Source organism: Muscardinus avellanarius, assembly GCF_963383645.1.
Source record: "Muscardinus avellanarius genome assembly, chromosome: 2".
Classification (NCBI taxonomy): Eukaryota; Metazoa; Chordata; class Mammalia; order Rodentia; family Gliridae; genus Muscardinus; species Muscardinus avellanarius.
Genome location: NC_137787.1, coordinates 119,217,782 through 119,241,531, shown reverse-complemented (window position 1 = coordinate 119,241,531; position 23,750 = coordinate 119,217,782). Strand labels below are relative to the sequence as shown.

The window sequence follows — 23,750 nt, the reverse complement described above, 5'->3', positions numbered from 1 at the left end:
AGGGTCTCTTAAGCCAGCACGGGTGGCTTCGAATCTGCGTGATCCTTCTGTCTCCGCCTCCCAAGCGCTGAGGTGACAAGCGTGCACCACCACATCCGGCATCTATTTTATACTTTTCTTTGGAAACAAGGTCTCTTAAGCCAGCAAGGCTGGCTTCGAACCTGTGCAATCCTCCCGTCTCCACCTCCCAAGCATGGGGATTACAAGCCTGCGCCACCACACCTGGCTTAATTAAATATTAATAGAGCAAAAACATGTTATTTTCTTTTTGTGATTTAATATATTTAGAGCTATATTATAGGAGTTTTTAATATGGTGATTGTATTTATTATTTATTGATTTATTTATGGTGGTACTGGGGTTCCTGGAAACCCTTCTACCTCCAGGCTACACTCTCAGATCTATTTTTATTGTTTTGTTTGGAAACAGGGTCTCCTAAGCCAGTGAGACTGGCTTTGAATGTGTATGATCCTCCTCTCTCCACCTTCCAAGTGCGGGGATTACAAGCATGCGCCACCACGCCCGGCTTGGTGATTGTATTTTAAAATGATTTTAGAACAGATAGTATCTAATGTTGTCTATGCTTTGAGTGTATGAAGCTCTGTAGTGTTACCTAAAGTGGCAGAGGACACACTTTTTTGTACTGGGTTATTTCTGTATCACTTTAGATGACTTGATGTCTTTTTTTTTTAGTCTTTTGAAAGTGAAATAAACTAGATAAATGGAAATGTTTACATCCAAATTTATTATTTATTTTTGGTGGTAGGCATAGGAACTTGACTTTGTGAGCATGCCTGTATATTTAATTTAGAATGTTGGTTAGTATAATAATCACAGACTTTGAGGATTTTTTGAAATTTCAAATAACTTGGGCTTCAGCTCTTGGTAGAACACTTGCCGAAATGTGCAGGGCTTTAGGTTTGATGTGCAACATCCATCCCCTTTAGACCAAAAGCGAAGTTAGATAACTGGAAGTACATGGGTAAGTTTGCTCTTTTCTCTTATGTTATCTTCTGCTTGTTTAATTCATATGGTATTCTACTGCCTTTTCTAAATCCTGAGTTTAAACAATTGATAATAGTTGTAATGGTAGGTTTCTTATTAATTATAAATTTTAAGTAATTTTAACTTTGGTACATATCAAATCATTCACCAAAAGTTAATTAAAAGAAAGTATGATTAGTCCGGCATGCTGGTGCACGTTGAACATTTGGGAGGCTGAGACAGGAGGATCAGGGTTCAAGGAACAGCTTTAGCTATTTAGTGAGGCTGTTTGCAACTCAGTGAGACCCTGTTTCAAAATAAAGAATATAGCCGGGTGTGGTCGCACAGGCTTGTAATTCCAGCATTTGGGAGGCTGAGACTGGAGGATCATGGTTAGAAGATAGCCTAAGCTACTTAGGCCCTCGACAACTTAGACCCTGTTTTAAAATAAAGAACAAAAATAGGGAAGTGTTGTAGCTCAGAGGTAGAATGCCTCTGGGTTCCATCATCAGATTCGCCAAAAAAAAATTGGGCTTGGGCTGTAGCTCGAGGAAGAGAGGAAGAATGCCCCCCTTGGGTTTCATCCCCAGTACTGCAAAAATAAATAAATAAAAAAAAGTATGGTTAATTTTTCAAAATGTGAAAGAGCCTAGTAAAATATTAAGAAATCTAATGTCAATGCCTAATAACACAAACAGAAAAGGTGTTACCCTTTGGAAAATAGTTACTTCATTTTCACTTTGGATGTTAGAAGTCTTATTTTCTGTTACTGCTGCTGCTACTGCTGCTGCTTCCTTTTGCTGAGACCAAGGTGGAACTGCTTTTTCTGAAGTTTGTGGTTCTTTTGTTTCTTCAACACCTGTACTGACCAGTGGTAACAACTTAACTTTGGTAAGAACACATCTTGAATATGAAAAGGTTGTGAATTAAAGAAATACAATACAGTTACCAGTATTTTGTAAGCTTGGGTAAAGTTCTGTTAGTAGAATTGTGTTTATTGAAGTTAATTCTGTCACTCATTTCTTAAGGAGTTTGGGGTGAAAATACCTAAATTTTTTTTTGAAGATTTAAAGAAGTTTATTAAAAAGACAGAAATACAGAAAATAGTTATAGCCCCATGCCAAAATGGCATGAGGGTGGAGGGTGGCCTGGGTCAGCTCACCACTCCCTAAAATACCTAAATTTTAAAAATAATACACCTGGGCATGGTGATGCACGCTTGTAATCCCCGCACTTGGGAGGCTGAGACAGGAGGATTGCACGGGTTCGAAGCCAGCCTCAGCTACTTAGTGAGGCTCTCAGCAACCTAGTGAGACCCTGTTTCCAAATAAAATATAAAAAAGGTCTGGGAGTATAGCCCGGAGGTAGAAAGCCTCTGGGTTCCACCCCCAGTACCACCACACACACACACACACACAAATAATAAATATGACTAATCAGATCTGTTGAAAATGTCTTTAGGTAAAGGAATTAGAAATAAAGTTCTCAGGTGAATTACGATAGAAATACTAGAGTATGTGTGAGTACATTTAAATGAATTAGAAAGCAAGTAATTAATTTAGCTACATACTCAGTTGGAATTTTATTTTACCTTATTGTGGTCATGGGGATTGGAATCTGGCCATTCTACCTCCAAGCTATACCTTCAGCCCTATTTTTTATTCTTTATTTTGAAACAAGGTCTCAGTAAGTTGCTGAGGGCCTTACTCAGTAGCTAAGGCTGACTGCAAACCTGCATGCAATCCCATTTCAGCCTCCCAAGTACTAGGATTACAGTTTTGTGCGACCATTCCCAGATTCTCAGTTAGATTTGGCAGTAACATCCTAATTTCATTACTCAGCTGGCCATGGTGGGGCAAGTTTATAATCCCAGTACTTGTGAGTGTGAGAAGGAAGAATCACTGTTGGAGGACAGCTTCAGCTACTTAATGAAACCCTGTTTCAAAATAAGGAATAAAGAAGTTGGGCGTGGTGGTGAAAGTATGTAATCCCATTATTTGGGAGGCTAAGACAGGACCGTGGTTTGTGCCAGCTTTAGCTACTTAGTGAGGCCCTTTGCAACTCAGTGAGACCCTGTTTCAAAATAAAAATAAAAAATAGGGTTGGGGCTATAGCTTGGAGGTAGAATGCCCTTGGGTTCCATCCCCAGTACCACACACACACAAATAAGGAATAAAAAAATAGGGCTGCGGCTGGGCATGGTGGCGCACACTTGTCATCTCAGCATTCAGGAGACTTGAGACCTTAGGATCGTGGTTCGCAGACAGCCTCAGCTACTTAGGACCTCCGCAATTTAGTGAGACCCTTGTTTCAAAAATAAGGAATATAAAATTGGGCAGGAGGTGTAGCTCCGAGGTGAAATACCTCTGGGTTCCATCCCCAGACCTGCCCCCCCCCCCAAAAAAAAATAGGGCCAGGGATATAGCTTCAAGGTAGAATTCCCCTGGGTTCCATCCCTAGTATCACAAAAAAAGTCATTACTCATTTTCTGAACAAATCTATTATTTTTTGGTTTGTGGTGCTAAGAAATGAACCCAAGGGCATTGTACGTTTGAGCTGCATACTCAGCTCTATTTTAGTTTTTGGTAATGGAGATTAAACCCAGGGTCATCCTCTTTCTGAGCTATACCTGTCTTCCTCTTTCTGAGCTATACCTCAGTCTTATTTTGTTGCTTGCTTGTTTTCAAATAGGTACTCACTAAGTTCCCGGAGACTGGCCTATCTTAGCCTCCAAAGTACTAGGATTATAGGCATTCATCACTGTGTCCACCTTTTTTTTATTTTTTATTTTTTGGTGGTACTAGGGATGATGGGTCAAGGGCATTCTAACTTTGAGCTACACTCCCAGCCTTATTTTATCTTTGTTTTGAAACAGGGTCTTACTAAATTGCAGGGGGATTATATTGCTGAAGCTGCCTTTGAACCTGTAATCCTTTCTCTGCCTTTTAAGCACTGGAATTACACAAGTGCAGGCAAATGCCTGGTGGTTCATTTCATTTTACATGGAAATACGTTCTTGATAGTTGCTGAGGCTGGCTTCGAACCCCTGATCCTATTTCAGCCTCATAAATCCTGGGATTACAGATGTGCCATACTACACCTGGCTTTGAACAAATATGGAACCCAGGGACATTCTACTTCCAACCCCACTTTTTATTCTTTGTTTTGAAACAGGGTCTTAACTGGGTTTCAAATGGCCCAAGTAGCTGAGGCTGTCCATGAACCGCAATCCTTCTATCTCAGTCTCTCAAATGCTGGGATTAAAAGTGTGCGCCAGCTGGGCATGGTGGTGCATGCTTGTAATCCCCACGCTTGGGAGGCTGAGACAGGAGGATCGCGCAGGTACGAAGTCAGCCTTTGCTGGCTTAAGAGACCCTATTTCCAAATTTAAAAAATAGGTCTGGGAGTATAGCCCGGAGGTAGAAGGCCCCTGGGTTCCATCCCTAGTACCACCCCCCCCCCCCAAAAAAAAAGTGTGTGCCACCACACCTGGCACAGAATTTTTTTTTTTAAACTTAGGATGGAACCCAGGGTCATTTACCTCCAAGCTACACCCTCCAGCCCTATGTTGAAACAGGGTCTCACTGAGTTGCAAAGGTCCACACTAAGTAGCTGAGGCTGTTATCCAACTGCAATCCTCCTGTCTCAGCCTCCTGCAGAGTTTCTTAATCATAATAAATGTATTACGTGCTTTGTTAATTCCTCCCTTTTGTTCCCTGGCAATCAGTTTTCTGTTCACTGTTTGCCTGCCCTTTCAGGATATCACATATTTAGAATCATATAGTATATAGTCTTTACAGATTCACTTCTTTCTTGTAGCAGTATCTATTTAAGTTTCTTTTGTGTCCTTTCATGGTTTGATTGTTAATTTTACTTTAGTGGTGAAATTCCATTTTCTACTGAAGAACATCTTGATTGTTTCTATATTTAAGCAATTATTTACAAATATTATAAATATTTTTGTACAGCTGGTTATGGTGGAATACACCTTGTAGTATTAGGACTTGGGAGGGTGAGTGAGATATAGAAGGATCATTTGAGGCCAGCCTATGCACTTTAGCGCAAGGCTCTGTTTAGCTCAGAGGTAGAATGCCCCTGGTTCACTCCCTAGTACCCTGTTCACCAAAAGAGTTCACTTGCAGGTTTTGTGTGGACATAAGTGTTCAACTGTCCTGGGTAAAATGTAAGGAGCATTATTGGTTGATGAGACAGTAAGATTGTGTTTTGTTTCATTAAAAAATACAAAACAAAATTCTCCAATTCCCCTCCCAGCTGTCTTCTGAAATGGCTGTATCATTTTGCATTCCCACCAGCCACTTGTGGGGGCTCCTGCTGTTCCATGTTCTAATCACCATTTGGTGGTGCTAGTGATTTGGATTTTGGCCATTTGAGTAGGTGTTTAAGTGGGGTGTGGTGGCGTATGGCTTGTAATCCCAGCATTTGGAAGCTGAGACCAAAGGATAGCAGTTTATGGACAGCCTCAGCTACTTAGGCCCTTCTCAGCTTACTGAGGCCCTGTTTCAACATAAAGAATACAAAATAGGGCAGGGATGTTGCTCGGAGGTCGAATGTCCCTGGGTTCCATCCCCAGACCTGCAGTAAATAAATAAATAGTTGTATAGGCTTTCTTGTTCTGATTTATAATTCCCTACTGACATGTGATATATTTAAAATTTTATTCAGTATTCTTGGTAAAGATATTTTGGAATATATGTGTTCAGATTGACAGGGAAAAACCCAATTTATATATGAAAATATGTGTTGGAAATAGTTTTTAGATACTTGAATTAAAAGTGTTAACATTTTCAAGCTTTCTCTGGTTGAAAAGTTTGCAACGTAATTGAGTTGTATCATTGGCAATGGAAACTTGTTTTTTATTCCTGTTTTGTCTGAACATACATGCAGATTAATTTGATATACGCTTTTAACAATTTTCATGAATCAGTGATTTCTTGGCAAAGAATTTAAACCTCTTGCTATTTTAAAATAATTTTTATAATATCTTATGTAATAGGTTTTTGCCTCTATATGCCTGAATATGTTGTATTAGCCAATTATTTGTGGATGCTAATAGTTTTTAATTAATCTTAGGGAAATTTGACTAGTTATCTAATCTGTTCTATTGTATAAATTTTTCTGGGAAAACAGTGCTATTTTCTTTTAAAATGTTTCAAAATGCTAAATTCATTAACTTAAGAGATTTGCATCTAGGAATGTTTAATTATAGAAAGGTTGAATATTACTACTTGTCATACCTTGCTATGCTTTTCTCTACAATTAGGTATTTTGGAAGTGGACTTAAAAGTTTTACATTATTATTTTTTTGGAAATAGGGCTTCTAAATAAATACTACTGGGTGATGCCTAGATAATTTTTAGAAGCTTTCTCAGATATAAAGACTATTGATTATGAATGTGAAGTTTGTGTTTATTCAAAAAGAAATTTGGAATTGGGATTGATATGTTAAATGAATACATTTTGTGGCTGATCATAAACTGTTCCTGTTGATAAGGCAGTTCTTAAGCTCAGTGTATCCAGGTGTGTGTGTAGAGGGCGGATAGACATACACACAAATGAAATTTAACTTTGGAGCATTCTACTTCTAAGCTATACCACCAGCCCTATTTTACTTTGAATCAGAATTTCACTAAGTTGCTGTGGCTGGTCTCAAACCTACGATCCTACTTTCTCAGTTTCCCAAGTCCTTTTCCAAGCCCATTTTCCCAGTCCTTTTTTATTTCTTATTTGGAAACAGGGTCTCTTCAAGTTTCTTTGATTCTAAGTTGCTTAGGCCGCCTTCAACCTACAATTCTTCTGTCTCAGCCTCCCAAGTATGGGGGTTAAAGGTATTTGCTACTACACCTGGCTTCATTGAAAATTTGGAAGCAGTTGTATCAGGCTTTTTATCTTCTGGATCCCTTTACAGTAATAAAAATCAGGCCGGGCGTGGTGGCGCATGCTTGTAATCCCCGCGCTTGGGAGGCGGAGACAGGAGAATCGCACTGGTTTGAAGCCAGCCGCACTGGCTTAAGAGACCCTGTTTCCAAATAAAAATATAAAATAGGCCTGGGAGTGTAGCCCAGAGGTAGAAGGGTTTCCAGGAACCCCAATACCACACACACACAAAAAAAATCAGTGAGGACTCCATAGTCCTTTGTTTATATTATATCAGTATTTGTATTAGAAATTAAATCAATTTTTAAAGAAAACATATTGTAGAGTGCAGAGTGCCCTTATTTTACATTATTGTCAGTGTCTTTAATGTTTGACTTCATTGTAGTGAGGAAAGTGGTATAGTTTTACATTTTGTACATTTGTTTAATGTTTATTATAGAACATAGTTGGTTTTCCATATTTGCTTCGTCCATTCCATTTGCTGTAAAAAGCTTCATGAAGAAAATCTATATTAATGTATGAGTAAGGATAATTGTCACATTCTTTGACATGGCAGTAAGATTCAAGTGTTGGTGTCATAACTCTTGTATTAAAATCCATTATTCAGCGTTGAATTTAGAGTGAACCTTTTACTCCTTAATTTTATGTCATTTAACAATCTTTAAATATCCATTGAAGTAAATTATCCAAATGTTAATGTATTAAAAATCAAATATTGTATCATTCTTATTAGAAAATGTCTAACAAATAGATACACTAGTCAGTTATCAGATTGTGGTATTTCAAGTAAAAATCTTGTTTCATGAAAAGTCAGTATGCAAGCCAGTCATGTGAGTGCTCTTTTGGAAATAACTTTTCTGCATGCTCAGGTGCCCTGTTTTGTTTTGGTTTTTTTTTCTTTTGTTTTTTGTTTTTTTTTGGTGGCCCTGGGGATGGAGCCCTTCTACTTCTGAGCTACACTCCCAGATCAATTTTATATTTTATTTGGAAACAGGGTCTCTTAAGCTAGCGAGGCTGGCTTCGAACCTGCGCACGATCCTCCTGTCTCCCAAACGCAGGGATTACAAGCGTGTGCAGCAACCCAGGGGGCATTCTGCCCCTGCTTTACAACCCTACCCTTTTCTGTTTTATTTGAAAGCAGAATTTCACCACGTTGCTGAGATTGGTCTTGAGCCTGTGATCCTACTTAGACTCTCAAGTACCGGGATTACAGGCATGTACTACCACATTTGGCTGCTATTTGAATTCTTCAAGAGTAAAGTTACCTTGTTAAGGTTGAGATTTTATCTACCTCACAAAGCTGCATCAGTAATTGAAAGTTAAATTTTTTATTATAGTCATTTCTTTTCACTGCCCTTTTTTTCTAGTGAACGCAAAGCATTCTGCCTTTGAGCAACAAACGCAGCCATACATACATATGTGTGGCACTGGGAATTAAACTCATGGGCATTCTACCTTTGAGCTACACCTCCAGGCCTGTTTTAATTTTTATTTTAGAGCAGGGTTAATGACAATTTCACTATTTGCTGAGGCTGTCTCTTGTAACTGCAGTTCTCCTCTCTCAGTCTCATAAGTACTGGAAATACAAGTGTGTGCCACCATGCCCAGCTATTATTTTCATTTTTGAAACTGGGTCTCATTAAGTTGCTGAGGGCCTTGCTAAGTTGCTGAGGCTAGCCTCGAACCTGTCTTAGCCTTCCAAGTCCTGGTATTACAGGCATGTACCATGACCCCACCTGGCTCACCACAGTCTTTTGAGCTTTTGACTATTGACAAGTAGTTTCATTTTAAATCACAAGTATTGCTTTTTTTTTTTTTTTTTTTTTGGTACTGTTGATGGAACCCAGGTGCATTCTACCGCCGAGCTACACCCCAGCGCTGTTTTTCTGTTTTTTTTTTTTTTTTTTTTTTTTTTGGTAACTCAAGATTTCATGGGCTTTCTACCTCCATGCTACGCCCCTGATTTATTTTATATTTTATTTAAAAACAGGGTCTCACTGGGCGTGGTGGCGCACGCTTGTAATCCTCGCGCTTGGGAGACGGAGACAGAAGGATCACACATATTCGAAGCCAGCCTTGATGGTTTAAGAGACCCTGTTTAAAAAAAAAAATTATAAAATAGGTCTGGGAGTGTAGCCCGGAGGTAGAAGGGCTTCCATGAACCCCAGTCCCACAAAACAAGAACAACAACAAAAACAAACAAAAACCCCCCAAAAAACAGGGTCTCACTAAGTTGCTGAGAGCCTCGCTAAGTAGCTGAGGCTGGCTTCGAACCTGTGCGATCCTCCTGTCTCAGCCTCCCAAGTACTGGGATTACAAATGTGGGCCACCATCCCCAGGTAGCCCTATTTTTTAATTATTTTGAAACAAGGTGTCTCAATAAATTATACAGGGCCTCAGTAAGTTGCTGAGGCTGTCCACAAACCGCGATCTTCCTCCTGTCTCAGCCTCTCAAATGGTGGGATTACAAGTGTGTGCCACCACTCTCAGTTTAAATCACAAATCTTGCCGGGCGTGGTGGCGCACGCTTATAATCTCCGCGCTTGGGAGGTGGAGACAGGAGGATCGTGCAGGTTGGAAGCCAGCCGCGCTGGCTAAAGAGACCCTGTTTCCACATAAAAAAGTATTAAAAAATAGGTCTGGGAGTGTAGCCCGTGAGAGTGTAGCCCAGAGGTAGAAGGGCTTCCAGGAACCCCATTACCACCAAAACAATAACAAAAAAAATTCACAAATCTTAATTTGTGGTAAAGTAATAAGCTATCAGTGAAATTTATTCAGTTGGTTCATATTAATTTCATAGGAAAAACGATCATCTTTTGTATTGCATTTTGGGTGTGGACACATTGTAGTAAACTCTTACTGATACAGACATACAAAGTGATGGTTAATTTCAATTTAGGAAAATCACCTTATATAATTGTTGGGTCTTTTGCCTTGTTAGTAATATTACTGTAATAGTGGATTCTAGGGAAGTTAACAGCATCCTGAGGACATGAACAGAAAACTTGAAAACCTATACTTGTAAAATTGTTATAAAGTGACCTGTCATCAAATAATACTGTTTTGAATTTAGGAGTAAACCTGTATAAAATAGCGTTGTTTCCTTATTGTCAGCATTACACTACGTGAGTATTTGTATATTTAGTGAAAATTGATGTTGTATACAGCATGAACTAGTATTTTGATATAGTAATGTGCTTTATTAGCATGGAATTAGGATTATATTTTCTAAACACAGATATTTTAGAATTTGAATTACTTTACAGTTTTAATATGTAAAAGGTGATTTTTACTTCTTGTGAAGTTGACTTAAAACTGGAGCTCTTTCTAATATGCCAACGTTTTCCACAAAAGTTTTTTTTGCTGTTGTATTAATGTTTGAACCCAGAGTTCTATTGCTGAGGTACATTCTCGTGTGTGTGTGTGTGTGTGTGTGTGTGTGTGTGTATTTTTTCTCCCCCTGGGTCTGGGGATGAAACCCAGGGGCATTTGACCTCCAAGCTACACCCTATGCCCTATTTTTTTATTCTTTATTTTGAAACAGGTCTACTAAGTTGTGGAGTGCCTCACTAAGTTGCTGAGGCTGTCTGTGAACCATCATCCTCCTGGTTTTAGCCTTCTGAATGCTGGGATTGCAGTCGTGCGCCACCATACCTGGCAAGAGATTATAAAATTGGCCCAGGCTGGCCTTTAACCTAGGATAATTTCTGTCAGCCTCTAAATTACTGATATCACTGGTGTTTGCCACTGTTTCTGCTTTTCTATTGAAAATCTTTTTATGATAAAAATAGATTAAATAATAGTGAAAGAAACTACTCTGTGAAGAAATAAAGCTAAGAATTTTTACACTGATGAAGTGAAAATTATAGACCATTTAACAGATTGTCTATGACCATACCCCAAGAAAAATCATAGACCTGAGGTGTTTAGAGTGTTAGGGTATATAAGGGTTATTGGAAAATTAAAGTCTGAAACATTGGGACTATTATAATTGCCCTCTGGTAGTGGTTAGACATTGAATTCTTAACATTTCATAGTAAAGGCAAGTTCAAAAGCAAAAACATCAGTTAAATCCTTGAGTCCCAATAAAGTTATAAATATTTCTCATGTATTTTACACTCTTGAGTCTACACAAAATGCAAACAGCTAAGTAACAAGCATACATTTAAAAAATAGTATTTAGGAGATTCTCATGTGCTCAAGTGTTTAACTTATCATTAAGGTCTGTTTCAGGAGGAGGAATGGCAGCTGGGCCTTTTGATCAATAGTAGGCATAAGTCGGGCGTATGGTACACACTTTTAATCCTAGCATTTGGGAGGCTTGAGACCAAAGGATTGCGGTTCGCGGACATCCTCAGCTACTTAGTGAGGCCCTCTGCAACTCAGTGAGACCTGGTTTCAAAATAAAGAATAAAAATTAGGGCAGGGGGTGTTGCTCAACCCACCAAAAAAAAAAAGAGTAGGCACAGGGTTTAGTTTTTTCCCATATACTCCTTGATCAGTAGTCATTTTCATCAATAATATTGTTAATGGCAAGAAAATAAATTCATTTTCCAAAAAATTAAATCTAAGCTGGGTGTGGTGGTGCATGCTTGTAATCTAGTACTTGGGAGGCTGAGACAGGAGGATTGCACAGGTTTGAAGCCAGTCTCAGCTACTTAGGCCCTCTGCAATTTAGTGAGATTCTGTTTCCAAATAAAATGTAAAATAGGGCGGGGGTGTAACCCAGAGGTAGAAGGCCTTGAGGTTTCATCCCCAGTAACCCCTCCCCCCTAAAAAAGAGAGAAAATTAAATTTGCTTGTTTGTATGTGTGTGTGTGTTTTTTTTTTTTTGAAGCAGGGTCTCACTAAGTTGCTGAAAGCCTCACTAAGTAGCTGAGGCTGGCTTCGAACCTGTGTGATCCTCCTGTCTCAGCCTCCCAAGTGCGGGGATTACAAGCATGCGATACCACACCCGGCCTATGTATGTGTGTTTTGTCTGTCACTGGGGATTATAACCCAAAGTGTTTTAACCTTCGAGCCACATTTTACTTTTATTTTATTTTTTCATTTTTTATTTTTATTTTTTGCCATCTGGGATGGAACCCCTGGGATATTCTACCTCTGAGCTATACTCCTTGCCTTACTTTTTATTCTTTATTTTGAAACTGTCTCATTAACTTGCGGAGGGCCTCACTAAGTAGCTGAGGCAGCCCGCAAACTGTGATACTCCGGTCTCAGCCTCCCGAATCCTGGGATTACAAGTGTGCGTCACCACTCTAGGCTTATTTTTACTTTTAAAACATGGTCTCAAAAGTTGATGAGTTTAACTGTGTGTTGAGGCCATCCTCAAACTTGTGATACATCTGTGTCAGCTTCCCAAGTACTAGAATTTCAGGTGTGTACCTCTAAGCTTAGTTCATTTATTTAATATTTGTTTTCAACCTAAACTTTTGTTTCTAGTTTTATATTTGCATATTAGTACATTTATTATTTAATGAAATTTGAAATGATCATTTGGAGCTAGGCATGGTGATTAGTGCCACTGATCCCATTTCTTGGGAAGCACTGAGACAGGATCACAAATTTGAGGATTGCCTCAACAAATAGACTCATTAACTTTTTTTTTTTTTTAACCTCTGAGCTAAACACCCAGCCCTATATTTTATTCTTTATTTTGAAACTGGTTCTTACTGAATTGCAAAGGGCCTCTCTTAAGTAGCTGAGGCTGGCCGCAAACCCGATCCTCTTGTCTCAGCCTCTCAAATGCTGGAATTAAAAGTGGGTGCCACCATGCCTGGCTCTGAGACTTATCAACTCTTGAGACCCTGTTTCAAAATAAAAAAGGTGGGTGTGCAGCTGGGCGTGGTGGTGCATGTTTGTAATCACCGCGCTTGGGAGGCTGAGACAGGAGGATCGCGCAGGTTCGAAGTCAGCCTCAGCTACTTAGGCTCTCAGCAACTTAGTGAGACCCTGTTTCCAAATAAAATATAAAATAGGTCTGGGAGGATAGCCCGGAGGTAGAAAGCCCCTGGGTTCCATTGCTAGTACCACCTAAAAAAAAAAACAAAAACAAAAAAAAAAAAACGGTGGGTGTGCCGTCACACATTTGTAGTCCCAGTACTTAGGAGGCCGAGACAGGAGACTCATAAGTTTGTGGCTAGCCACAGGTACTTAGGCCTTCTGCAATTTAGTGAGACCCTGTTTCAAAATAAAGAAGAAAAAAATGGGTCTGGGGTTATATCGCAGAGGTGGAATGCTCCTGGGTTCAATCTCCAGCACTGCACAACAGCAATAATAATAATAATAGGGGTGGGGGTAGAGCTGAGAGATAGAATGATCCTGGGTTTAATCCCTCAAACTACAGTAAATAAAACAAAAATAGAGCGGGGGCTGTAGCTAGAGGTAGAATGCTCCTGGGTTCATCCCTATTACCAGACACACAAATCATTGCTTTGCAATTCCAGCTAGATATTGCATATTTCATTGATGTTGATATAAATGTTTTTATTAAATGAAGACTTGGAATGCATAGTTTCTTTAATGAGCCCCCTCCCAAAGCTAGGGTTTGAACCTAGGGGCATTGTACCTCAGTGCTATATCTCTAGTCCTATGTTTTATTCTTTATTTTGAAACAGGGTCTCACTAAGTTGAGGAGGGCCTAGGTAGCTGAGGTTGGCCATGAACCTATGTTCCTCCTGTTTTAGCCTCCCAAGTACTGTAATTAAAAGTGCGGCACCTTGCTTATAATCCCAGCATTCAGGAGGCTGAGACTGGAGGATTGCGGTTCGCGGATAGCCTCAGCTACTTAGTGAGGCTCTTTGCGATTCTGACACCATTTCAAAATAAAGAATAAAAATAGGATCAGGGTGTAGTTTGGAGGTCAAATGTCCTTGAGTTCTGTCCCCAGACCCTCAAAAAGAAAAAAAAAATGCGCTACCTTCCTAGCTTTGTAATGCAATTTAATAGGTTTCAAATGTACAACTCTGTGTTCTATCTTAGTACTACAAAAATAAAAATGAAAAATTCTTAGATAATAACTTTAATTTTTGCCTGGTATGAAAAAAATAATTGGTCCTTGCTATGACTAGATTTTGCTTGAAATATGGGCATGTGATTTTGATTGACTGGAATAAAAACAATATTTGATAGATTCCTTCTAATCTGACTCACTATCTAATCTGATATGAACTGGGGATTTGAAATACCTGTAGTATATTGAGTATATTGATGGATGTTTTTTTTCAGAGTTCTTATTTCGTAAATTATGTTGGAAGTTTTTTAATTTTAATGAGAAATGATGTCCGAATTCACTCTTTTCTTTTTGATTTTAGATGGGAAATGTAAAGATGGATAGGTTGACTTTGACAACTATGTTTACTTACAGAGAGAACAGGAAATGAGAATGGGTGATATGGGTCCCCGTGGAGCCATAAACATGGGAGGTAGGGATTTGAAGACAAAGCTTTCTGTAACCTACTTTTAATTCTTTGGGGAAACTCTATGTGTTGTGATAAATGTGTATCAGTAAGAAACTAAAACATGGGGTCAACAATGAAGGCGCAAATTTTTACAGAAAATCGACATAAAACAGCTGCATTAGTAATATGTATGCCTTGGAATAAAATTAGAAAGCTGAAAGATATGCTTTTATCATTTCAATGTAAAAAACTATAAATTAGATTTGTTTCAGCCCAAGAGTAGTTTGGTCTTCATGTGATGTGACACACCAATGTTATCATACTTTTAAGTCGGATTTTACACCTTCAGATTGCCTATTTTTCATGGAAATAATCGATAATTCTTTTGTTGTGTTCTTAAATTTTTGTCTGTACATTATCTTAAATTTTTTGTCTGTACATTATTTTTGCTTATTTAATTTTTTGTGTGGTACTGGATATTGAACCCAGGGTGATAAACCACTGACGTACAGACCTTTTAATTTTTACCTTGAGACAGTGTCTCATAGAGTTGTTGAGCCTGGCCTGCAATCTGCCATGCTCCTTTCTCAGCCTCCCAAGTTTTGGGATTCCTACTGTGCACCGCTAGCCCATTGGAAGCATTTTATATTTTTATTTTAAAATAGCTTTGTGGAACTTTTAAGCTAATTTTATTCACTTTAATGAATATTTAGCTCCTCCCTCCTCAATTATGGTTTTGTGAATGGAAGCTTACCAATTGGAGATGTCTCTGGTTTGAAGAAATGAACTATGTCTTGCTAATGCATTTTTTTTTTTTTAATTTTATTGTTGCTGGGGATGGAACTTGGGGCAGTCTACCTTTGGGTTACACCCTAGTCAGTCCCTGATTTTTAAATTATTTTGTATTTTAATTATTTTGTATTTTAAAACAGGGTCTCACTAAATTAATTAGGGGTTCACATAGTTGCTGAGGCTGGCCTCAGACTTGTAGTCCTTCTTTCTCAGCCTCCTAAATACTGGGATTACAGATGTGGGCTGGCTACTAATGCTCATTTTTAAAACTAATAAATTACCTACATTAAGAGCTGTATTGGTTTGTTGTATAGCCAGGTTCTTAGAATCATTAGCTAATGATTCAATTTTTATAATCAATTTTATATTAAATTGACCCACAAAAGTTGTTATGCCATTAAATTCTTTTATATAACTCAAATGTATGTAGTGTTTTAAAAACTACATTACCAGGGCCTCCAATAGACATAGCATACACACCTTTCTAGTATGTTAAGATATGTAGTGTGTGAAATAAAGCTTAAAACATGTAATGTGTAGAATGAACATTTTACCTAACAACCTGTTTTGTTGTTGTTGTTTTTACTTTTAGTTTTTTGACATATCCAATCAGATAATGTAGAGTTATTTATTTCTCTTTACTTGGTTACTTTTTAAGTTTACTCAAATAATTACTGAACACCTCTTACTGGCAAAGGAAGCACTAAACCACGCTTTTGCCCAAGAACTTCATTGTGATACATGATAGTTCAGTGAATGGGAGGATTCAGTGTATAGTGATGTGTTAGTGGCTCCATTTCTATATTTTTATCAGAAATAAATTTGGGGTGATGTATAAGATTATCAATGTTGTAAGGAGTGTGAGAGGTTATTATGAATTATAGACTTTTTCTTTTTAGCTGTGCTTAGCATCAAATTTTGTAGGATCTCAAGTATGTTACTCCAGCATTCGACCCCTAAGGGACAACCCTCACCCAGTACATTGTAGGAACTTGGAAATAATTATTAGTTTGTTATTAGCATTAGAACCAAACTTTAAAAATAACCACAAAACTTAAACCATTTTTGATGGAGAGAAACTGCGAGCATTCTCTTTGCTTGATGTTCAGCTTAGTGAGAATATACCTTTATATTCTATAGTTATGAGTTGAGAATTAAAACTCTCATTAACATTTTTACCAGCAAACCATATTTACATTTTAGTACTTAAATCTTTTCAAGTCCATAGAGTCCTTGTTTACATTCAGTTTGAGACTTTGTATGAATGGTTCATTGGAGCTCTCATTTATTTGGATTGTTGTAGAATAAGCAAAACTTCCTCATTAATCAATTAGGTCCGTGGGACTGTTAATGCTGTTTGGGTAGATCATGTACTTTATATGTTGGAATCTCTTGAGTTTGATCCTTAGGACAAAAAATTAAAAAATCAAAAGTTATATTGAGAAGCCAGGAGTGGCGGTGCATACCTGTAATACCAAGTACTTGGAAGGCTGAGACAGGAAGATTGCAGCTTTTAGGCCAGCCTCTGAAACTTAGTGAGGCGCTCTGCAACTTAGTGAGAACTTTTCAACATAAAAAATAAAATAGAGCTAGGCGTGGTGGCGCACGCTTGTAATCCCTGTGCTTGGGAGGCGGAGACAGGAGGGTCGCGCAGGTTCGAAGCCAGTGGCGCTGGCTGAAGAGACCCTGTTTCCAAATAAATATAAAATAGGTCTGGGAGTGTAGCCCGGAGGTAGAAGGGCTTCCAGGAACCGCAGTACCACCAAAAAATAAAATAAAATAAAATAGGACTGGGAGGTGTAGCTTGGAGATAGAATGCTTTTGGTTCAATCCCTAGTACTAAACAAAAAAAGTTGCATTGCTGTAATGTGGGGGCAGATTTTCTGTTATACCACTAGTGTGTATACCAAGTAAAACTTGGATTATAAAACTGCGTTTAAAACAGGTGTGGTGATGCACACTTGTAATCTCAGTACTTGGGAGGCTGAGACAGGAGGATGGTAGGTTCCCGGGCAGCCTCAGCAATTTGGTGAGACCCTCTACTGATTAGACCCTGTTTCAAAATAAAAAATAAGGCTGAGGTGTAGCTCAGTGGTAGAATGCTTCTTTCTGGTTTCAGTCCACACCACCAAGACAAGCAAACATAAACCCCTTTTTAGGTAACCAGATAATGCTAACAGTTTTTTTTAACTTCTTTACATTTAGTTGGGAATATTATTCTTTAATTTTTAATACTTAGTTTAAACTCATAAATTATATGTAACAGTTACTCTATTAAAAAGGAAAAGGTTTTTAATCTGTTCTTTTTGGGGAAAGGGAAGGTCAGATGCCCCTTAGTCACTTATCCTCTTCTGTCCTTCTTTATGAAAATTTACTCAAAATTATAATAATAGAGCCGGGCGTGGTGGCGCACGCTTGTAATCCCAGCATTCGGGAGGCTGAGACCTGGAGGATCGCGGTTCGCGGACAGCCTCAGCTACTTAGTGAGGCCCTCTGCAACTCAGTGAGACCCGGTTTCAAAATAAAGAATAAAAAATAGGGCAGGGGTTGTAGCTCGGAGATCAAATGCCCCTGGGTTCCACCCCCAGACCCGCAAAAAAAAAAAAAAAAAAAAATTATAATTATATAGTGAGCGAATGGAAAGATTCCTGAATAAGTATAGATTTGAGAGCATTTTGGGATTAGAAAGTTCCTCTTTGCAGTTGCTTTTTCTTGGCTTGGGTTCAGAGAGCAATAGTTGTGATGTGAGGGCCTGGAAGGAGCCAGGCTTCTTTCTTGCACTTGCTCCTTGGACTCAATCCTAGAGAGAGTGCAGCTGTATTAGATGTTCTATAGTGGTTTGAATGAAAACTTTAGCTCCTTTTGTAATATATATATATATATATTTGAGAAATTGAGTTCTGAGAGTCAGAACATTGGCCTCCAGAACGAAATACTAGAAGAAAACCCTAAATTGTGAATCAGTCTTTGTTACGAATTTTTATTGATAAACATGAACACTTAAAGGAAAAGATATAGAGTTTATTACATATCTTTGAGGCCAGTCATATATCTAGTGTGTTTTAAGTACTTTAATAAATAATGAGATACTTGGACATCCTGTTTGAAAAGTTTGAAGTATGCCTGATTAGCCACATTTAAAATTTTTCATTTGTCAAAAACACAGTTATTATTTTATCTGTATTTTGGTGCAGTTGGGCTTCTTAAAAATGCATTGTTATTATGACTCATTTTAACTATTGGCTTAGATTTGGGGAGATACTCATTTACTATATGAAAGTCAAGAGGTTGAAGTGCCCTTACAGGCAGTGGTTTGCCTCTTAAAACTTTATAATAAACTGATAATTTTAGCTGTGACTTAAGGAAAAAATTTTAAAACTGATAGAGCTTAATCAAAATTGTTATGCATTATTTGGTTTAAAAGTAGGCAGTTGAAAAATATTAATTTATTTTTTAAAAATTTCAAACTATTAGTCTCAAATGACTTAAAGTAATTAATTGTTGTCTCATTTGTTTTATGCACCTGTGTTTTGGGGCTGTAGGTTCTGGAGTGTAGTTAATGCTCTCTTGCAGAATGTATAATTGAGTGTCAGTCTCACAGAAGGAAAATCGTTTTGGTTAACAGTCTTGGTGTATAGATTGCATATGTTGTGTTGTAAAATTGTTAATGTTTACTAAACTAAGATAGGACAGCTCTAAGTATAGATTGTTTTACATAGATGCCTTTAGCCCAGCACCTGCTGGTAACCAAGGTCCTCCTCCAATGATGGGTATGAATATGAACAACAGAGGAACTCTTCCTGGCCCGCCCCTGGGCCCTGGTCCCGCCATGGGGCCAGACGGAGCTGCAAATATGGGAACACCAATGATGCCAGATAATGGAGCAGTGGTAATGTATCTTGAACATTATTTTGATTATATTAATCTAATGTATACTTCTGCCTCAAAGATAACTTCACACTTAACATAATTTGACATCATTTGTTTTAGTAGTAGAGATTGAAGAGCCAATGAAGAAATAGTAACTTTGTGAAGTTATGTTTTGATTTATGACATGTGCCTTTTAAGTAGTCCAAGAGTTAGGATTACCTTCCGTGGCATACTTTTGCACCTCAGCATGTACATAATTCATTAGTAATTTTTAAGTGCCAGTAAGTTGTATCCAACTTTTATCAGCATTTAGTACAGTGGTTGAATATTTTATGATTGTGTTTCTTTTCTGTGTGGACTCCTTGCCTTCAGTGGGGACAAAGGCCAGTACATGTGCAAACAGAGTTTTCAATAAATATTTTTGTTACAAAAGTATGACTTATGGTTTATTTCAAAGCATTTATTTTCAGAGTAACATGACATCACACTGAAGTTTCTATATATCTAAAACTTAGATTGTTGTATTCTTTTTATGGAATTATTACTAAATTTAAACTATTTTTTGTCATGTTTTGAGAGTGTGAAGATATCTTTGTAAGGTTTAAATATTGTAAATCCCAGGTCTTGTGGTTGAAATTTTAATTATATAATTAGTATTAGTTAGCAAGACAGATACTTTTTTTTTATCATTTCCCTTAAAATTCAATACTGTTTAAGTGAGGCTTTTTATTTGTAAAACATTTTCTCTTGTCTTTATTGATGGCTTTAAGTAACATTTAGAAAAATTGATTGATTTATTGAAAAGGTAGTTTGGGGCCTGGAGTGATGGCACCCACCTATAATCCCAGCACTTGGGAGGCTGAGACAGGATCTCAGGTTCCTGGAAAGCCCTAGCACCTTAGGGAGCCCCTATTTCAAAACAAAACTAAAATAGGATTCGTGATATAGCTAGCTTGAAGGGAGAATGCCTCTGGATTCAAACTCCAGTACAAAAAAAGGAAAGGCAATTTGTTCTTATAATTTCTGTATCAAATGTTAAAGTGTTATTGATAAGAAAGAAATTATTGCTAGTTAAATTCGGACATGCTATAGTTTTAAATCCATAGTGATCTAGAAGATAGAAGACATTTTGGGTTTAGGGTGTGGTTCAGTGGTAAGTCATTTGCTTAGCTTGTGCAGTCTTCCAACACCACAAAATATAAAACAGTAAAATAAGCCAGGTGTGGTGGCACATGCTTGTAATCCCAGTACTTGGGAGACTGAGACAGGAGGATCTCAGGATTGCAGCCACCCTTGGCAACTTAGCAAGGTCCTCTGCCACTTAGACTTTTATTTCAAACTAAAAGTAAAATACAGCTGGAGTTGTAGTGTAGCTTAGAGGTAAACTACCCCTGGCTTTAATCCCAAATACCACAAAAAATATTGAATTACAAACTAAGATTATGCACGTTAGAATTGAGGAATGCAGTGTTTTATTAATTTAAACTATTTACTTTAGACATGCGGTCCTTTTTTGTTTGTTTTTGTTTAGTGGTACTGGGGATTGAGCCCAGTGACATTCTACCTCTGAGCTATACCACAGCCCTGCGGTCCTTTTGTAGTAGCTCTAAAGTCTAAAAAGTCTAAAGAGCATTAAAAGCTTATATTGTTTTCATTAAGTTTTTCTTCTGCACTAAATCAGTAGTAGCTGAGCACAGCTGACCTGTAATCCCAGTGCTGGAGAGGGTGAGACAGGAGGATTGCAACCTCATGGCCAGTCTCAGCAATATAGAGAGATGGTCTCTTCTTCCCCCCCCGTATTAGGGATGGAACTCAGGGGCATTGTACCTCTGAGCAATACTCCAGCCTCATTTTTTATTATTTATTTTGAAAGAGGGTCTCCCTGAGTTGCAAAGAGCCTCACTAATTAGCTGAGGCTGTTCTGGAACTTCAACCCTCATGTCTCAGCCTCCCACATGCTGGGATTATAAGGGTGCACCACCACATGCAGCTGAGAGATTCTGTTTTAAAATAAGTTAAAAAGGCCTGGTGTATAGTTCAGTGGGATAATGCCTCTGGGTTTAACCTCTAGTATTTAAAAAATAAAAAGGGTCGCAAATAGAAAGCATATAGGCAATAGTAATATGGAAGTACTATTACCATTTTTTTCTGAAGCCATTTTCTACCATATTCCTTGATATATTAAACTTTATTTAAATATTACTCTTGGGGTATTTATGCACCTACACTTTACTAATACACTTAAGAATTTCTACTCAACCCTGAGTTTAATATATGAGTTATTGTTTTGATGATCTTAAAAGATATGACTCATGTTTAATTTTGATGTTAGTAGTATATGTTAGTTAATTTTAAAACTTATTTTCTAATTAGTCTTTCAGTGAAAACACCCCAGAAGTTTGGGAGTGTAAGCAGTTGCGTGTGGTTGCTGCTAGTGCTTTGTATTTTAGCATCAGTGATAGAAGTTTTTAGAATATTTGCCTTCTAAAACAAAATGTGATACTGCTCCCAGTTTTATTTTTTTCTGATTTTTAAAAACTATTATTTTTTCACAGCACAAGTTCTTACAGTTTAATTTTTTAAAAACGACAAAGTAATCAGTAATTTCAGTCTAATTTATATCTATTTAGGCTTATGAGGGCATTTGCTTATATCAGAAATGGTATCTTCTTCATGAAATTGGGGCATAGTATTAGCAATTTGTAAATCTTCAGATGCTGCTTTTTTATTTTTAACGTAGTAACTAATTAAATTGCTCCTTTCTTCCTTCTATGTGTGATCCTGACTCTGCTGGACTTTCTGCTGAACTTGATGACACCACCACTTGGGATTGTGCCAATTTATCTTGTCACTTATTTATTTGGCGTGTTCCAAATGGACTTCATATTTATTATATGGTATTAGCATAATGATAGATTTCCCCAAGGCCCGCCGTCCCAGATGGGCTCCCCTATGGGGAGTAGAACAGGTTCTGAAGCCCCTCAGGCACCAATGAGTGGGGCTGGTCCTGTGAGTGGTGGGCCTGGTAGCTTTGGCAGAGGAAGTCAGGGGGGTAACTTTGAAGGTCCTAATAAGCGTCGTAGATATTAAACATTCTTTCATTCCTGGTTAATTAGAAGAAAAATTCAGTGGTATGCCTTTACACTTTGGCCTGTTACATGGAAGAAATGGTTTTATTGTTAATGTATTTAGACTTACAATTTTTCTTTTGTAAGATTTGAGGTTTTTGTATTTTTCCTCATTCATAAGCTTTGTAGAGTAGAATAGTAATGATGATGCTCATCATTGTGAATGTTAAAATGTATCTGTGACTGTAGCTAACTATATGCCATAGTACTGTGAAAACAATGTAGTTACTCTCAATAAAGAAATCATTTTGGATAATTTTTAAATGTCACTAGTGGTCTCTTATGGTTTTACTAAACTTTGCTGTAATAGTAATTTTTTGGTTGAATTCTGGTCATTTAAAGATAAAAATGATTTTGCATTTTTAGTTTGTGCAGATAGCCCTGACGATAGAAGCTTAATGAAAGCTAATGTCATTAAGGGGTAGAATATTTGGGGGTGGCACGGGCATGGGAACTTAATTTGTATAAACCATTGATGTTCTGTGAAATCATAGTTGCTGCCTACATTTCATATAGATTCGAAATATTCAGATATTCTTAAAAGAATTAAGGGTATGTTTGTCCTGTGATTTTTCCAAATAAATCTTTTGAATCTTGAAAAAAAACTGTTTGAAGGCAAATCTCTTGCTTATAAATAATACCTAGCTTTCATCTCTACCATCACTTATTTGTTGTCAATATCTATATATTACCCAATTATACAATTGTCAATTTTTAAAAAATCCACAGTATTGCATTGGTAGTTATGGGGGGGCTTTTTGTGTGATTCATGTTCATTCAATTAGGCCTTTCTTGAGAATGTTGATGTAAAAAGATGCCTTGAGTTGCAGTGTTGAAAATATTTATCTACATTTGAAAGCTCTCTAAACAGTTTAATGGCTTACAACTATTTTATTTTTAAGATATACAGTTTCAAATGGTGATTTTAATGTGCAGAATGAAAGAGTGGTAGCATCTAATTAGATCCTGTTTCTATTACATCATAATGTTTATTCGAAAGCAAAATAATAGCTGTATTTGAAAATTTGTTTGTTCGCCATGCTTATTAAGGGCTGCGTGTGGTGGAGCACATTTGTAATCCTGGCATACAGGAGGCTGAGACCAGAGGATAGCGGTTTGCGGAGAGCCTCAGCTACTTAGTGGGATCCTTTGCAACTCAATAACACCTGTTTCAAAAATAAAAGAGACTAAAAAATAGGCTTGGAGGTATAATGCCCCAGATTCCACCCCCAGTGCTCCTCAAAAATTAAGGATGTCAGGCATGGTGGCACATGCTTGTAATCCCAGCTCTTGGGAGGCTGGGACAGGAGGATTACAAGTTCACAGCCAGCCGTAGCTACTTAGGCCCTCCACAACTTAGCACCTCTTTCAAAAATAAAGAATAAAAAATAGGTCTGGGGGTGTGGCTCAGAGGAAGAATGCTCCTGGGTTCAAACCCCAGTACCACAAAAAGAAAAAAAAAAATTACATTAAGGAATCTCATATTAAGCTTAATAGTATGTCAATTTTGCAAGCCACTAATTGTAGCAATTATTTCTAACATACCATTTCAGTGTGCTGATATAGCATACATTTACCATCTTTCTGAAAAGATGTTACGTAAACAGGCCCTTTTATTTTTCCATGTTACCTGTTTTTGGCTGAAGGCATATTTGGGAAAGAAGTGGCCTTGGTTAATAGA

At 37.7% G+C, this 23,750-nt stretch overlaps 1 protein-coding gene across 1 annotated transcript in view; it reads left to right on the top strand.

Moving 5' to 3' along the window:
* The window catches only part of PSPC1 (paraspeckle component 1), a gene marked incomplete at both ends in the record, with an annotated part of 56,170 nt that extends 34,139 nt beyond the window's left edge, over positions 1-22,031 (top strand). The window contains 3 exons of the mRNA XM_080690011.1: positions 14,246-14,303; positions 18,791-18,960; positions 21,846-22,031. Of these exons, the coding sequence (XP_080546137.1) occupies positions 14,246-14,303; positions 18,791-18,960; positions 21,846-22,031 (414 nt within the window). The remainder of the gene's footprint in view (positions 1-14,245; positions 14,304-18,790; positions 18,961-21,845) is intronic.
* Between the last annotated feature and the right edge of the window lie 1,719 nt (positions 22,032-23,750).